The following is a 15945-nucleotide window of genomic DNA, read 5'->3' as shown; positions in this document are numbered from 1 at the left end:
TCTTTCCCTCCAACTTGGATACTTTTTATTTCTTTTTCCTGTATGTATGATTGCTGTGGCTAGGACTTCCAATACTATTTTGAATAGAAGTGGTGAGAGTGGGCACCCTTGTCTTGTTCCTGAGTTTAGCAGGAAGGTTTTCAGCTTTTCAGCATTATTATGTTGGCTGTAGGTTTGTCACAAATGGCTTTTATTATGTTGAGATATGTTCCCTCTGTACCCACTTTGGTGAGAATTTTTATCATGAATTGATGTTGAATTTTTTCAAATGTTTTCTCTGCATCTATTGAGATGATCATGTGCTTTGTCTTTCCTTTTGTTAATCTGGCACATTACATTGATACATTTTTCATCTATATTCATCAAATATATTGACCTGTAATTTTCTTTTTTTGTAGTGTCTTTGTCTGATTTTGGTATCAGGGTGATGGTGGCTTCATGGAGTGACTGGGAGTTTTCCCTCCTTTTCAATTTTTTGGCATAGTTTGAGAAGGACAGGTACAAGTTTTTCTTTGTATGTTCGGTAGAATTCTCCAGTGAAGCCATCAGGTCCTGGACTTTTGTTTGCAGGGAGTTTTGTTTTGTTTTCTTTTACAGATTCTCTTTCACTTACAGTGCTCAATCTGTTTAAATGATCTGTTTCTTCTTGATTCCGTTTTGGTGGGCTGTATGTGTCTAGAAACTTGTCCATTTCTTTTAGATTGTCCAATTAGTTGGTATATAACTTTTCATAGTATTTTCTTTTTTTTTTTTTTGTATTTCTGTGGTATTAGTTGTTATTTCTCCTCTTTCATTTCTTATTTTATTTGGATCCTCTGTTTTCTTCTTGGTGGGCCTGGCTAGAAGTTTGTTGAGTTTTGTTTATCTTTTCAAAAATCCTTGTCTTGATTTTATTGATTTTTTCTATTTTTTTTTAATCTATTTATTTCCTCTGTAATCTTTATTATTTCCTTCCTTCTGCTGTGAGTTTTTTTTGTTCTTATTTTTCTAATTTATTTAGCTAGTAGGTTAGGTTGTTTGAGATTTTTCGTATCTCTTGAGGAAGGCCTTATTGCTATGAACTTCCCTATTAGAGCTGCTTTTGCTGCATCCCATAGATTTTGTAAGGTTTTGTTCTCATTTTCCGATTTCTTATTTGATTTCATTATTGATCCATTGTTTTTTTTAGCGGCATGTTGTTTAGTCTCCATGTATTCACTCTTTTCCTGTTTTTCTTTCTCTGGTAGTTTCATACCGTTGTGGTCAGGAAAAATGCTTGAAATGATTTCTAAATTTGTTGAGGCTTGTTTTGTGACCTAGTATGTGGTCTATCCTGGAGAATGTTCCATGTGTGCTTGAAAACAAGTACAACTGGTCTGTTGTGTCATTTAGGACCTCTTACTGGTTTTCTGTCTGGATGATCTGTCCATTGATGTCACTGGGGTGTTAAAATCTCCTACTATTATTGTATTCCAGTCAGTTTCTCCCTTTATGTCTATTAGTGTTTCTTTTACATATTTAGGTGCTCCTATATTGGGTGCATATATGTTAATCAGTATAATAGCCTCTTTTAGTATTGATCCCTTTATCATATGATACACTTCTTTGTCTTTATGTCCTTTGTTTTAAAGTCTATTTTGTCTGATATAAGTATTTCTACCCCAGCTTTATTATTTCCATTTTCATGAAATATTTTTTCCATCCCCTCACTTTCAGTCTGTGTTTGTCTTTCACCCTAAAGTGAGACATTTTTAGGCAGCATATTGTAGGTTCATGTTTTTTATTCAATGTATCATTCTGTATTTACTCCATTGACATTTAAGGTAATAATTGACATGGGAAGAGACAAGATGGTGGAGTAGAAGAAATTGAGCTTACCTCCTCTCACAAAAACACCAAAATCACAACCACTGAACAACCATCGATAGAAAAGACTGGAAGCTAGCAAAGAAGATATTCTACATCCAAAGACAAAAAGAAGAAGCCACAACAAGATGGTAGGAGGGGCACATTTGCAGTAAAATCAAATCCCATATGCACTGGGTGGGTGACCCACAAACTGGAAAATAATTATATCACAGAGGTTCTCCCACAGGAGTGAGAGTTCTGAGCCCCACGTCAGGCTCCCCAGACTGGGGATCTGGCATCAGGAGGAGGAGAGCCCAGAGCATTTGGCTTTGAAGGCCAGCAGTGCATGAGGCGGCCTTCAAAGCGCCGGAGCGCCACAGGACTGGGGAAAAAAGAGACTCCACTCTTGGAGGGCACACAAGGTTTCACGTGCACTGGTATCCAGGGCAAAGAAGTGACTCCATAAGAGCCTGGGCCAGGCCTACCTGTGTATCTTGGAGGGTCTGCTGGGGAGGTGGGGGTCGGCTTTGGCTCACTGGGGGCAAGGACACTGGTGGCAGAGGCCCCAGGGAGTACTCATTGGCATGAGCTCTCCTGGAGGTCAACATTTTGGCACTGAAACCTGCACCCCCTCAACAGCCTGCAAGGTCCAGTGTTAACCAACACAGCCCCACTTACAGCCTGCCTAAAGTCATCCTGAATGCACAGATGCCTCTAAACACACCTCTTGAAACAGCCCTGCCCACCAGAGGGACAAGAACCAGCTCCATCCACCAGTGTGCAGGCACCAGGCCCTCCCACCAGGAAGCCTGCACAAGCCCCTGGACCAACCTCACCCACCAGGGGGTAGACACCAGAAGCAAGAGGAACTACAAACCTTCAGCATGAGAAATGAAGGCCACAAACACAGAAAGTTAGACAAGATGGCAGAGAAATATGTTCCAGACAAAGGAACAAGATAATAAAACCCCAGAAGAACAAGTGAAGTGAAGTGGAGATAGATAGATAGGCAATCTGCCTTAAAAAGTATTCAGGGAAATGATAGTAAAGGTGATCCAAGATCTTGGAAAAATAATGGAGGCACAGCCCGAGAAGATACAAGAAATAACAGAGATTTAAAGAACAAACAGATGAACAATACACAAATTGAAATGAAAAATACACTAGAAGGAATCAATAGAATAAATGAGGCAGAAGAACAAATAAGTGAGCTGGAAGACAGACTGGTGGAAATCATTGCTGCAGAACAGAATAAAGAGAAAAAATGAAATAAGGACAGTCTAAGAGACCTCTGAGACAACATTAAATGCACCAACTTTTGCATCATAGGGGTCCCAGAAGAGAGAGAGAAAGGGCCTGAGAAAATATCTGAAGAGATAATAGCCGAAAACTTCCCTAACATGGGAAGGGAAACATGGACTGAAGTCCAGGAAGCACAGAGAGGCCCACACAGGATAAACCCAAGGAGGAACATGCCAAGACACACATCAAATTTTCAAAAACTAAAGACAAAGGGAAAATATTAAAAGCAAACAAGGGAAAAGCAACAAGTAACATACAAGGAAATCTTCATATAGTTATCAGCTGATTTTTCAGCAGAAACTGCAGGCCAGAAGGGATTGGCATAATATATTTCAAGTGATGACAGGGAAAAACCTACAACCAAGAACACTCTACCCAGCAAGGCTCCTGTTCAGATTCGATGGAGTAATCAAAACCTTTACAGACAAGCAAAAGCTAAGAGAATTCACCACCACCAAACCAGCTTTACAACAAAATGCCAACAAACTGCTAAAGGAACTTATCTAGGCAGAAAAGAAAAGGCCATCCTTAGAAACAAGAAAATTATGAATGGGAAAGCTCACCAGTAAAGGCAAACATACAGTAAAGCTAGGAAATCATCTCCCTGCAGGTATGATATCAAAACCAGTAATCATGAGAAGAGGAGAATACAAATGTAGGATATTGGAAATGCATATGAAATTAAGAAACCGGCAACTTAAATCAATCTTTTATACATATAGACTGCTATATCAAAATCTCATGGTTGATTCAAAAGGATACATTCAGCACAATGTTCATTGCAGCAATGTTTACAATAGTCAAAACATGGAAGCAACCTACATGTCCATCAACAGATGAATGCATAAAGTAGATGTGGTATATCTATACAATAGAATATTACTCAGCCATTAAAAAGAATGAAATAATGCCATTGGCAGCAACATGGATGGACCCTGAGATTATCATACTAAGTGAAGTAAGTCAGAGAAAGACAAATATCATATGACATTACTTATATGCGGAATCGTAGAAGAATGATACAAATGAACTTATTTACAAAACAGAAATAGACTCACAAACTAAGAGAAGAAACTTTTGGTTACTAAAGGGGAAATGTTGGGGGGGGGATAAATTGGAAGTTTGGGATTAACATACACACTACTATATTTAAGATAGATAACTAATGAGAACCTACTGTATAGCACAAGGAACTCTACTCAATATTCTGTAATGACCTAAATGGGAAAAAAATTTGAAAAAGATTAGATATATGTATGACTGAATCACTTTGCCCTACACTTGAAACTAACAACATTGTAAATCAACTATACTCCAATATAAAATAAATTTTTTTAAACCTCATGGTAACGACAAACCCAAAATCTACAATACATACACACACAAAAAAGAAAAAGCAATCCAAATACAACTCTAAAGATAGTCATCAAATCACAAGAGAACAAAAGAGGAAGGGAAGAAAAAATGACCTACAGAAACAAATCATAAACAAGAAAATGGCAGTAAGAATACACATATCGATAATTACCTTAAATGTAAATGGATTAAATGCTCCAACCAAAAGACACAGACTGGCTGAATGTATACAAAAATAAGATCTGAATATATGCTGTTGACAAGAGACCCACTTCAGATCTAGGGATAGATACAGAATGAAAGTGAAGGGATGGAAAAAGCTATTCCATGTAAATGGAAATCAAAAGAAAGCTGGAGTAGCAATACTCATATCAGACAAAATAGACTTTAAAGACTGTTACAAGAGACAGAAAAGGACACTACAGAATGATCAAGGGATCAATCCAAGAAGATATAACAATTATATATGCACCCAATATATAAGGCAACTGCTAACAGCTGTAAAAGGAGAAATCAACAGTAACACAATAATAGTGGGGACTTTAACACCCCACTTACATCAATGGACAGATTATCCAGACAGAAAATCCATAAGGAAACACAGGCCTTAAATGGCACATTAGACCAGGTGGACTTAATTGCTATTTAGAGAGCATTCCATCTGAAAGCAGTTGAATACACTTTCTTCTCAAGTGCACTTGGAACATTCTCCAGGATAGATCACGTGCTGGGCCACAAAGCAAACCTAGGTAAATTTTAGAAAATTGAAATTACATCAAGCATCTTTTTTGACCACAACACTATGAGATTAGATATTAACTACAAGGAAAAAAAAACCGTAAAAAACACAAACACGAGGAGGCTAAACAATATGTTACTAAACAACCAATGGACCACCAAAGGAATCAAAGAGGAAATCAAAAAATACCTAGAGAAAAATGAAAATGAAAACACAATGATCCAAAACCTTTGGGATACAGCAAAAGCAGTTCTAAGAGGGAATTTTATAGCAATACAGTCTTACCTCAGGAAACAAGAAAAATTTCAAATAAGCAACCTAACCTCACACCTAAAGCAACTAGAGAAAGAGAAAACAAACACAACCCAAAGTTAGTAAAAGGAAAGAAATTATAAAGATTAGAACAGAAATAAATGAAATAGAGATGACGAAAACAACAGAAAAGATCAATGAAACTAAAAGCTGGTTCTTTGAAAAGATAAAATTGATAAATATTTAGCTAGACTCATCAAGAAAAAAAAGGTAAGGGGCTTAAATCAAAATTAGAAATGAAAAGTTACAACAGACACCACAGAAATACAAAGCATCCTACGAGACTACTACAAGCAACTATATGCAAATAAAATGGACAGCCTAGAAGAAATGGACAAATTCTTAGAAAGGTACAATCCTCCACGACTGAACTAGGAAGAAATAGAAAATATGAATAGACCAATCACAAGTACTTATACTGAAACTGTGATGAAAAAACTCTTCTCTAAACGTTTGACAGAATTTGCCTGTGTAGCCATCAGGCTTTTGTTTGTTGGGAGTTAACACCTATCCTGAAACTTTCCAAAAAACTGCAGAGGAAAGAACACCCCCAAATTCATTCTATGAGGCCACCAACACCCTGACACCAAAACCAGACAAAGATACCACAAAAAAATAAATAAATAAAAGGAAATTACAGGCCAATATCACTGAACATAGACCCCAAAATACTCAACCAGAATACTGGCAGACCAAATCCAACAATACATTGAAAGGATCATACACTATGATCAAGTGGGAATTATCCCAGGAATGTAAGGATTTCTCAATATCCACAAATCAATCCGTGTGATACACCACAATAACAAATTGAAGAACAAAAACCATATGATCATCTCAATATGTGCAGAAAAATCTTTTGACAAAATTCAACACCAATTTATGGTAAAAAAAAAAAAAAAAAAAAAAAAAAAAAGCTCTCCAGAAAGTGGGCAGAGATGGACCATAACTCAATAAAGGCCATATATGACAAGCCCACAGCTAACATCATACTCATCAGTGAGATGCTGAAAGTATGTCCTCTAAGATCAGGAACAAGACAAGGATGTCTACTCTTGCCATGTTTACTCAACATAGTTTTGGAAGTCCTAGCAATGGCAATCAGAGAAGAAAAAGAAATAAAAGGAATCCAAATAGGAAAAGAAAAAGGAAAACCATCACTGTTTGCAGATGCCATAATAACTATACGTAGAAAATTCTAAAGATGCTACCAGAAAACCACTAGAGCTCATCAATGAATTCGGTAAAGTTTCAGGATACAAAATTAATACACAGAAATCTGTTGAACTTCTATGCATTATCAACAAAAGATCAGAAAGAGAAATTATGGAAAAATCCCATTTCCCATTGCATCAAAAAGAATAAAATACCTAGGAATAAACTTACCTAAGGAGACCAAAGACCTCTATTCAGAAAATTATAAGATGATGATGAAAGAAATCAAAGATGACACAAACAGATGGAAAGATAAACCATGTTCTTGGCTTGGAAGAATCAATGCTGTCAAAATGACTAGACTACCCAAGGCAATCTACAGAGTCAGTGCAATCCCTATCAAATTACCAATGGCATTTTTCACAGAATTAGAACAAAAAATCTTAAAATTTGTATGGAAACATAAAAGGCCCCATATAGCCAAAGCAATCTTGAGAAAGAAAAACAGAGCTGGAGGAATTAGGCTCCCTCACTTCAGAATATACTATAAAGCTACAGTAATTAAAACAGTATGGTACTGGCACGATGACAGGCTTATAGATCAATGGAACAGTATAGAAAGCACAGAAATAACCCCCCCCACACCTATGGTCAATTAATATATGACAAAGGAAGCAAGAGTATACAATGGAGAAAAGACAGCCTCTTCAATAAGTGGTGCTGGGAAGACTGGACTGCTACATGTAAAAGAATGAAGTTAGAATATTCTCTAATGCCACACACAAAAACAAACTCAAAACGGATTAAAGATCTAAATGTAAGACCAGATACTATAAAACTCTTAGAGGAAAACATAGGCAGAACACTCTCTGACATAAATCGCAGCAATATGTTTTTGGATCTACCTCCTAGAGTAATGAATATAAAAACAAAAATAAACAAACGAGACCTAATTAAACTTAAAAGCTTTTGCACAGCAAAGGAAACCATCAACCAAACGACAACCTACAGAATGGGTAAAAATATTTGCAAATGATGCGACCAACAAGGATTAATCTCCAAAATATAGAAACAGCTCATGTGGCTCAATATCAAAAAAAAAAAAAACACCCCAATCAAAAAATGGGCAGGAGATCTAAATAGACATTTCTCCAAAGAATACATACAGATGGCCAAAAACCACATGAAAAGATGCTCATTATTACTAATTATTAGAGAAATGCCAATCAAACCTACAATGAGGTATCACTACACACTGGCCAGAATGGCTATCATCAAAAAGTCTATAAACAATAAATGCTGGAGAGGGTGTGGAGGAAAGGGAACCCTCTTACACTGTTGGTGGGAAGATTAATTAGTACAACCACTATGGCGAACAGTATGGAGGTTCCTTGAAAAACTGAAAATGGAGCTACCATATGATCCAGCAATCCCATTTCTGGGCAAATGTCCAGAGAAAACCATAATTTGAAAAGATACATGCACCCCAATGTTCATTGCTGCACTATTTACAATACCCAAGACATGGAAGCAACCTAAATGCCCATCAGAGGAATGGATAAAGAAGATGTGCTACATATATATAGTGAAATATTACTCAGCCATTAAAAAGAATGAAATAATGTCATTTGCAGCAACATGGATGGACCAAGAGATTATCATACTAAGTGAAGTAAGTCAGAGAAAGACAAGTATCATATGATATCACCTATATTTGGAATCTAAAAAGATGATACAAATGAACTTATTTACAAAACAGAAATAGACCCATAGACTTAGAAAACAAACTTATGGTTACCAAAGAGGAAAGGTCGGGGTGGGGGGGGGGGGGATAAATTAGGAGGTTGGGATTAACATATACACACTACTATATATAAAACAGATAATCAACAAGGACCTACTGTATAGCACAGGGAACTTGACTCAATATTCTGTAATAACCTATATGGGAAAAGAATCTGAAAAAGAATGGATATATGAATATGTATAACTGAACCACTTTGCTGTATACCTGAAACTAACACAACATGGTAAATCAGCTATACACCAATATAAAATAAAAATTAACACAAATAATTATTGATAGGTATGTACTTATTGCCATTTTAAACCTTGTTTTCCAGTTGTTTTTGTAATTCTTCCTTGTTCATTTCTTTTTGTTTTTCCTTTTGTGGTTTATTTTCTTTTGTAGTATGCTTGAGTTCCTTTCTTTCTGGTTTTTGTGAACCTATTGTGTGTTTTGATTTGTGATTACTATGGATTTCAAGTATGTTGACCCATTATTATATCTTTAAACTGCTAGTCATACAAGTTCAAACACATTCTAAAAGATCTACATTTTTATACTCCACTCTCCCACATTTTGTGATTTTTGATGTTCTATTTTACATCGTCATACTTATTCTTTTGCTGTTAATTGTAGTTATAATTGCTTTTACAAAAAAAATTTTTTTTTTGGCTTCTTAATCTCTGTACTGGCTTATTTAAGTGATCTTCAATCCTTCTACATATTTGCTTCTCTTATTGTGATTTTTCGTTTCCAATAGATTCTTGCTTCTTTTCTAGAGAAAGAAGAAGACCCTTCTTCAATATTTAGAGAAGACCCTTCAATATTTCTTTTAGGGTAGGTTTAGTTGCTCTATTCTTTTAGTTTTTTCTTGTCTGAGAAATTCTTTATCTCTCATTCTATTCTAAATGATAATCTTGCTGGATAGAGTATCCTAGGTTGAAGGTTTTTCCCTTTCAGGACTTGGAATATATCATGCCCCTTCCTAGAAGTGGTGAACATTGCATTCATAATTTACCAATGCTGTAAACCTAACTAATAAGCATAGATTTTGCAAGAGGCTAAGTTGTTCTGTCTGAAAGCCTAATTGATTTTTAAGCAAAATTTACTGGAAACAATTTTATTAGACATATTCCACAATTTTTTCATCTCCTAAGATACTGACTGACTTGGGTTGAGCTACTTATTATGCCAGAGAGTGATTAAAATGGGATATTTACAGGTCAGCAACTCTACACTTCCAGATCAGAAACTTAGCCACATAATTATTTAGCATCTAATGTTTGCAAGATTGTGTGCTACAGTCTACACAAGTAAAGAGCTACTTTTGTCCCCAAGGGGCCAAAACTCCACTTGGGTAATGAGAAAAACTTTACATGAAAGCAAAATCTAAGGGCTATAAATAAAGGAGTCTTCAAAGGAATAAGTGATTACTTCCAGCCAGAGGGGAACACAGGGTCCCCATAAGAGTGGGTTTTGAGCTAGGCTTAATGAGGTAGGCGGACATTTGTTAGTTGGAAAACAAGAGGTGAAGAAGCATCAATTCAAAACAAAAGGGGTACAATTTGTCTGGTTTTTGGTCCTCTTTTTCATAATATTGGGCTTTAGGCCAAAGTTTATGTTTGGTTTCAATACTGAGTTCCATGATTTCTAGACCTTAACAAAGGACCCATGGCTTCCAATGTGACCTGTTGATGCAATTAAGGAAGGTAATGAGAGGTTCTGGTGCATAATCTTGCTCCAGACTTGGTAAAAAGTAGCTTTTGTTTGTGTTTTGTTTTCTACCTGGGGTTGTGTTAGAGAGCATCTGGTATGCATTTAAGATCTCCACAGTGTGGAATTCCCACCACTAAAGAAGTTGGCAGGACCTGTTTCCTATTAGACATTACGATATGAACAGGCCTATGCCTGTGGCTGTGTTGGACCTTCATTTCTCTTTCAAAGAATCACCTTCTATCCCCTCCCTTTAGCAGTTACCAAGAGATGAAGAGGAACTACTTTTTGGTAGACGTCCAGATCATGTTGACAACAGGGAGAAATGTATTCACATTAATCATTGCTTCTAGGATAGTGTAGTGACCAAGCCCTTGAATTCTGAAGCCAGGCTGCCTACATTCCTATCTTCATTCTACCACCTTAATGCTGGGTGATATGGGGTAAATTACTTAACCTCTCTGGTCCCTTGTTTTCTTGATCTGTAAAATAGGAAAAACACAGATACTGCCACAAGAGATGACTGAGAATTAAGTGAGTTATTAGGAAGTATTTAGAAGAGATCCTGGAACACAGTAAGCACTAACTGGTAGATGTTAACACTCACATTGTTGATATTCATTGAGGGCATATGCCAGACGTCATATACAGATATGTTAAAATATTGGGACATGAACCCAGTTAATCCTAAAGATATGCTGCAAATCAGACAGAATCAGTCCCATCTTACTTGGGAGAAAATATTCTACAGAGGTTAAATAACTTCTTCAGGTCATACTGTTCTCACTGCCAGAGATGGGAGCCAACCCAGACAGACCTTTCAGGTTGCAAATCATGTATCCTAGCCCTGACACCATGCTGCCTCCTAGTCACTTTGTTTTTGGCTTTGGTCTATCAAACCTAGGCCTCTTGCATGGAAGGCAGGGGTTCCTCTATCACTGCCCACCTCAGCTGGATGACTTGGGGCCAGAGGACAGAAGGGAAGGTGACTCACTGAAACTTCAAGGGAGCCTGCCTCCCCGTTTCCCATGACAACTGTCTAAATCACCACCAGGCCATTTCTATTCTGAAATGGACAATCAAAAATGTCATTTTATTATGTCGGGTCAGGGGCAATAGTATTGTTGCATCTCTTCTTCAATTCTAAAACTTGGGGGCAATTTGATCTCCAAAGCAGTGAAATAACAAAGATGCTTCATAGCACTGTAGTGCAATAACTGCCTTCCCCACTCTGTCACAAGCTTCTTTAAGTGCTCTCCCTTTTTCATCCTCCCCTGGGAGCCAGTCCAGTATAATATGCAATGAGTGTTTATTAAGTAAAAATGCTTCCCTGCGGGGGGGGTGGGAGTGGTGGTGGGATGAATTGGGAGATTGGGATTGACATGTATACACTGATGTGTATAAAATGGATGACTAATAAGAACCTGCTGTATAAAAAAAAATAAAATTCAGAAATTAAAAAAAAAAAAAAAGCTTCCCTGCATTGTTAAGTCAGCATACTCTATGAACTGTTGTGACCAGAAATCCTGAGTCTAAAGGTTGTGTTCAGTGATAGATATTTGAAGACATGCTGGCAATCACGTGCAGCCCCAGACAATGCCAGTGTGATCAACTCCTGAGACGGAGGTGGGTCTGTCACACACCCTGGAGATTGGAGTGTTGTATGTGCTTCAGTGCCATCACCCCGATGGTTGAATATGCCCTTGGTGTCTGTCCCCTGCTTCCTGAGGCAACCTGGTTGGAGCTCTGGTTACCGCTAGCTTCTCTCAGAAACTTGCTTGTCCTGGCCACTAAAATGGTCCAAGAAGATGGACCAGAACAATTGCTTCTCCTCCTGTTGCTGGCCCAGGGTGCTGACCCCATGCAAGACGTGAGAAAACAGAAGGCAACCTGAGTTGGGGGCATGGAGGTTACTCAGGGCGTTGCTTGGGTCCTGCATAAAGGAAAACATTTGGTAATAAATTATTTTCAGAAAATGTTCCCAAAGGGCCACACATGAATACTAATGGGCTTATGTGGACCCATTGAACCTACTGCTGAACTGAAACTCCTTGGTAACCAGAAAGCAACTTACCATGCACGAGTCAACTGTGCCAGACTCATAGCCAGCACAGATCATCCGGGTGGTGATGGTCTTAGTGTCAAAGTAGGACTGACACTGCTCCAGAGAAATAATGCGGACTTCTCCCTCCTGCAGCTTAAAAGGCACTGGATTTTTTAAAAAGAAGAAGAAATAAAATATGTGAAGGTAAAATGACTCAAAAATGAGGCTAGCCAAATATGAAATGATAACATTTTTATATCAAGAAAACTATGCTCTTAAAATGTCATTTCAAAGACGAAGCTCATTTGGAATCAGAATTTTCCAATTATAAGTGCTGTTAGCAATCATTTAATCAAACCCCTTCATTTTGTTAATGAGAAAATTGAGGCACAGACTGGTTAAGTAACCTGGCTCATGCTTTCCCTCTCTTATTATGTGTAGCAACATAAACAACAGCTACTACAATGAAAAGGAAAATCAAGCCAGAGCTCTGCTCCAGGTGGGAGGCTGCCAGCTCTGTGACAGCTCAACATGTGAGCCCTGCTCTGCTAAAAGTTCAGACTGCCTGTTCAGACTAACAGAGGAAGGGTTGCCCTATCCTTGGTTTGAACAGTGTGTCTCATCATGTGCTACAGTAGCCATCATTTGAGGTCAGAACCTTTAATCCTAAGGGATGCATCAGAGAGATGTCAAAGGGAAAAGCCATCCCTTAGTGTCAGCTGAGAGAACATGTGAATTTCATCTTGCTCCAAAGTTCTCACAGAATAACAATGTATTTCTCAAAGCCAGCAGCAAGAATCTCTCATTGTTCAGCCATTCTACAAGACATACACACTGTTCTCCTGTTAGATAGTGATGGGGATGCAGTGTACATGCACAGGGTACCTTAATGGAAGAAAGAATACGTTTTCCAGTACGTTTGGAAAAATCAATGCAATGCAGACAGTGGAAGTTCCCCAAGTTGTCGAAAGAATGGTAAAAAGAACCATCGCTAAGGTTTACTGGGTACCCACGGTGGGCCAGGCTCCTGCACTCAGCATTCTCTGGGTGGGCCTATTTTCTTTAATCTTTACAATAATCCTGTGAGTTAGACAGTTGCTATTATTTTTTCCATTTTATAGTAAGCTAGAAAGTGGTGTGGTCAGTGTCAATCAGATCTTTTCAATGAACTCATACCCTTGCTCTTCCTACATTATATACGTGGTGTGTGCCGCATGTCACACGATGACTCTGGGTTTAATGTGGATATTGGGAACAATACAAGTAGAGGCAATATAGATTCTGCTCTCATATATTACAAAACTAATTATAGCTTTTAAAAACCAAGATTAGCAGGCATGGTGGCATCATATGTCTGACATTGCCTTCATATTTCTTACATGTTAGCTTTTCAGAAGTCATTGACTTACTACTGTCTATTTACTTTTTTCTTTTTATTCTCAGTTGATCGTATAGAAAAGAAACTCAACTTAGCTCAAAACTTGACTAAATTTCAAGAAAAACAATCGTCCTTCAAATTGGCAGTTGCTAAGACGGATAACAGGACACAGATATATATCATCATCCCTGAGAGCTGCAGTACTACACCTGCTATAGTTGGCATGGTCAGTGCCTACCATTAAAGAAATTATCTCATCGATTAAATTCTTATTCTAAACTTTTAATAAGTCAAGAAAATGAGAGAGTCCTTTATGGGTGGCTGAGAGCAGTACTAATTTTTTAATTTCTATATGTTTTATTAATCATCTAAGAACCCAAACTATTTAAACTAATTTGAATAGGCAAATAGCTAACCAGTTTCCCTTCTAGAAAGACTTACAGGTTGGGTTACCGATGTTGATAGGACTAAATCATAACAAAGAGCTGGAAGTGGGACCGTCCAGCTTGACTGAAGAAGCAGAACTACCTAACTGCTAGATAGAGGCTCCGAGTGACTTTCCCTGAAGTGAGTGCAAATCACCAATAGAAACAATGCAAGGGAGGATGACTGATAGGTCTCATCTTGCGTGCCAGCTCTAAAACATCAGCAGCGGCTCCCTGGAGAAAGACTGAGATGTGGAGAAGGGTTTCTGAGGTTGTATCTGGGCTTGGCAGGTTTAAGTGTATGGTGAAGTATTGACATCTATGATTTGCACGGAAGGGAGAGTGACACATAATGCTAAGTATTTGTGGCTCTACTTTTATAAGTGAAAATGGGAAATGATTGCCAAAGGCCAGGAAGTACCCCATTGTTTTCCAGTTACAAGCTGAAAGGCAAGTGCTCCTGAGGATCCTGACTTACTTTTGTTGCCCATGTGTCCCCAGCCTGTGATATAGCAGTAAGTATCAGGTTCTAATGACTGCTCCGGGCTGGGTAAGCAGACGGGCCGGACGTAGCTCGTTTCATTGATGTCCTCGCTTAGCTCCACTATGCTGATGTCATAGTCTACCACTGCTCGACTGTAGCGAGGATGCAGGACGATGGTTTTCACGAGGCGCATCTGCATGAACGTTGATGGGTGGTCTAGATTATTGACGCCAAACACCACTTTCCAAACGGCAGCATTCTCTCTCCTAAAATAATAATTCAAGAGCTATTGGCATCTTAAACTCAGGTTTATCTTTTAAAATTTACATTTTATTTTAAAAATATTTATTTATGTAAATAATGGCTCTTTCCATGCCCATCTCCCACGTATTCATATAAGAAGGATTTATATAACCCCTGAGCAACTTGCAAATATTGCACTGTTGTGGAAAGCAAAGCCCATGCTTCCTGAATGGTGCTATTCTGGAAAATAACACTTGTTCGCTTTGAAAGGCAGGCAGCGTAGTTAATACTTGCTTCATTGAGTGGGAAAGATGACGAAAAGACGTGAAGAGAAAAGAGACAAGAGAAAAAAATGAAAGAGAATGAAAAGAAGAGATCCCTCCAAGAAGGAGCCAGGGCTTCGGAAATGTCAAGTTTCCAGGGAAGGCTTCTGAAAATTTCAAGCTAGGGGCTTAAAAAGGCCACCCACAACTTCTAATGGGCAGTCTTAGACTTCATTGTTTTGAAAACTTGTCGGCAATAGTCTAGTCAATTCCACCTTAAAACACTTTTCCACTCAACTTCCAGGACTCTCCAAGCTCCAGAATTTCCTCCCATCTCTGTCTTCTCTGCTGAATACTCCTCCTCTGCTCTCAGTGTCTATATTGAAGTGCCCCAAGCCTCTGCCTTCAGTCTTCTCATTCTACACTCACCCCCTAGAAGATTTCACCTAGTCCAATGGCTTTAAATGCCACCCATAGCCTTGTACCTCCCAAACATATATCTCCAGCTCCATCCTCTCCCTTGAGCTGCAGACTTGTACATCCAATTATCCACTCACATATTATCCACTTATCCACTTGTATCCACTTGTACATCCAATTATCCACTCACATATCCACTCACAGGAGGGTTAGGAAAAAGTATGCAAGGCCAACATTCAACATGTTTTTAGCATTGTTGGGTTCTTAGACTAGATTCTACTAAAAGAGTCCTCTATACAGTCCACACATTCTATCCTTTTTCCATTGTAAAAAAAAATAATTTTAGGTCTATCAAAATTGATGTCATATGGAAGCAACCTAAGTGTCCATCAGCAGATGAATGGATAAAGAAGATGTGGCGCGCGCGCGCGTGTGTGTGTGTGTGTGTGTGTGTGTATGTATATATATATATATATATATATATATATATATATATAT

At 38.1% G+C, this 15945-nt stretch overlaps 1 protein-coding gene across 1 annotated transcript in view; it reads right to left on the bottom strand.

The window, feature by feature from the left end:
- Positions 1 to 15945, bottom strand: part of CORIN (corin, serine peptidase) — a 267765-nt gene that overhangs the window by 3457 nt on the left and 248363 nt on the right. Inside the window, 2 exon segments of the mRNA XM_007450971.1 lie at positions 12265 to 12398; positions 14516 to 14787. Coding sequence (XP_007451033.1) covers positions 12265 to 12398; positions 14516 to 14787 — 406 coding nt within the window.

The sequence above is a fragment of the Lipotes vexillifer genome, unplaced genomic scaffold (assembly GCF_000442215.2).
Source record: "Lipotes vexillifer unplaced genomic scaffold, Lipotes_vexillifer_v1.1 scaffold404, whole genome shotgun sequence".
Taxonomy (NCBI): Eukaryota; Metazoa; Chordata; class Mammalia; order Artiodactyla; family Lipotidae; genus Lipotes; species Lipotes vexillifer.
Note: the sequence above shows the minus strand (reverse complement) of the source record. Positions and strands in the feature narration are given on the sequence as shown.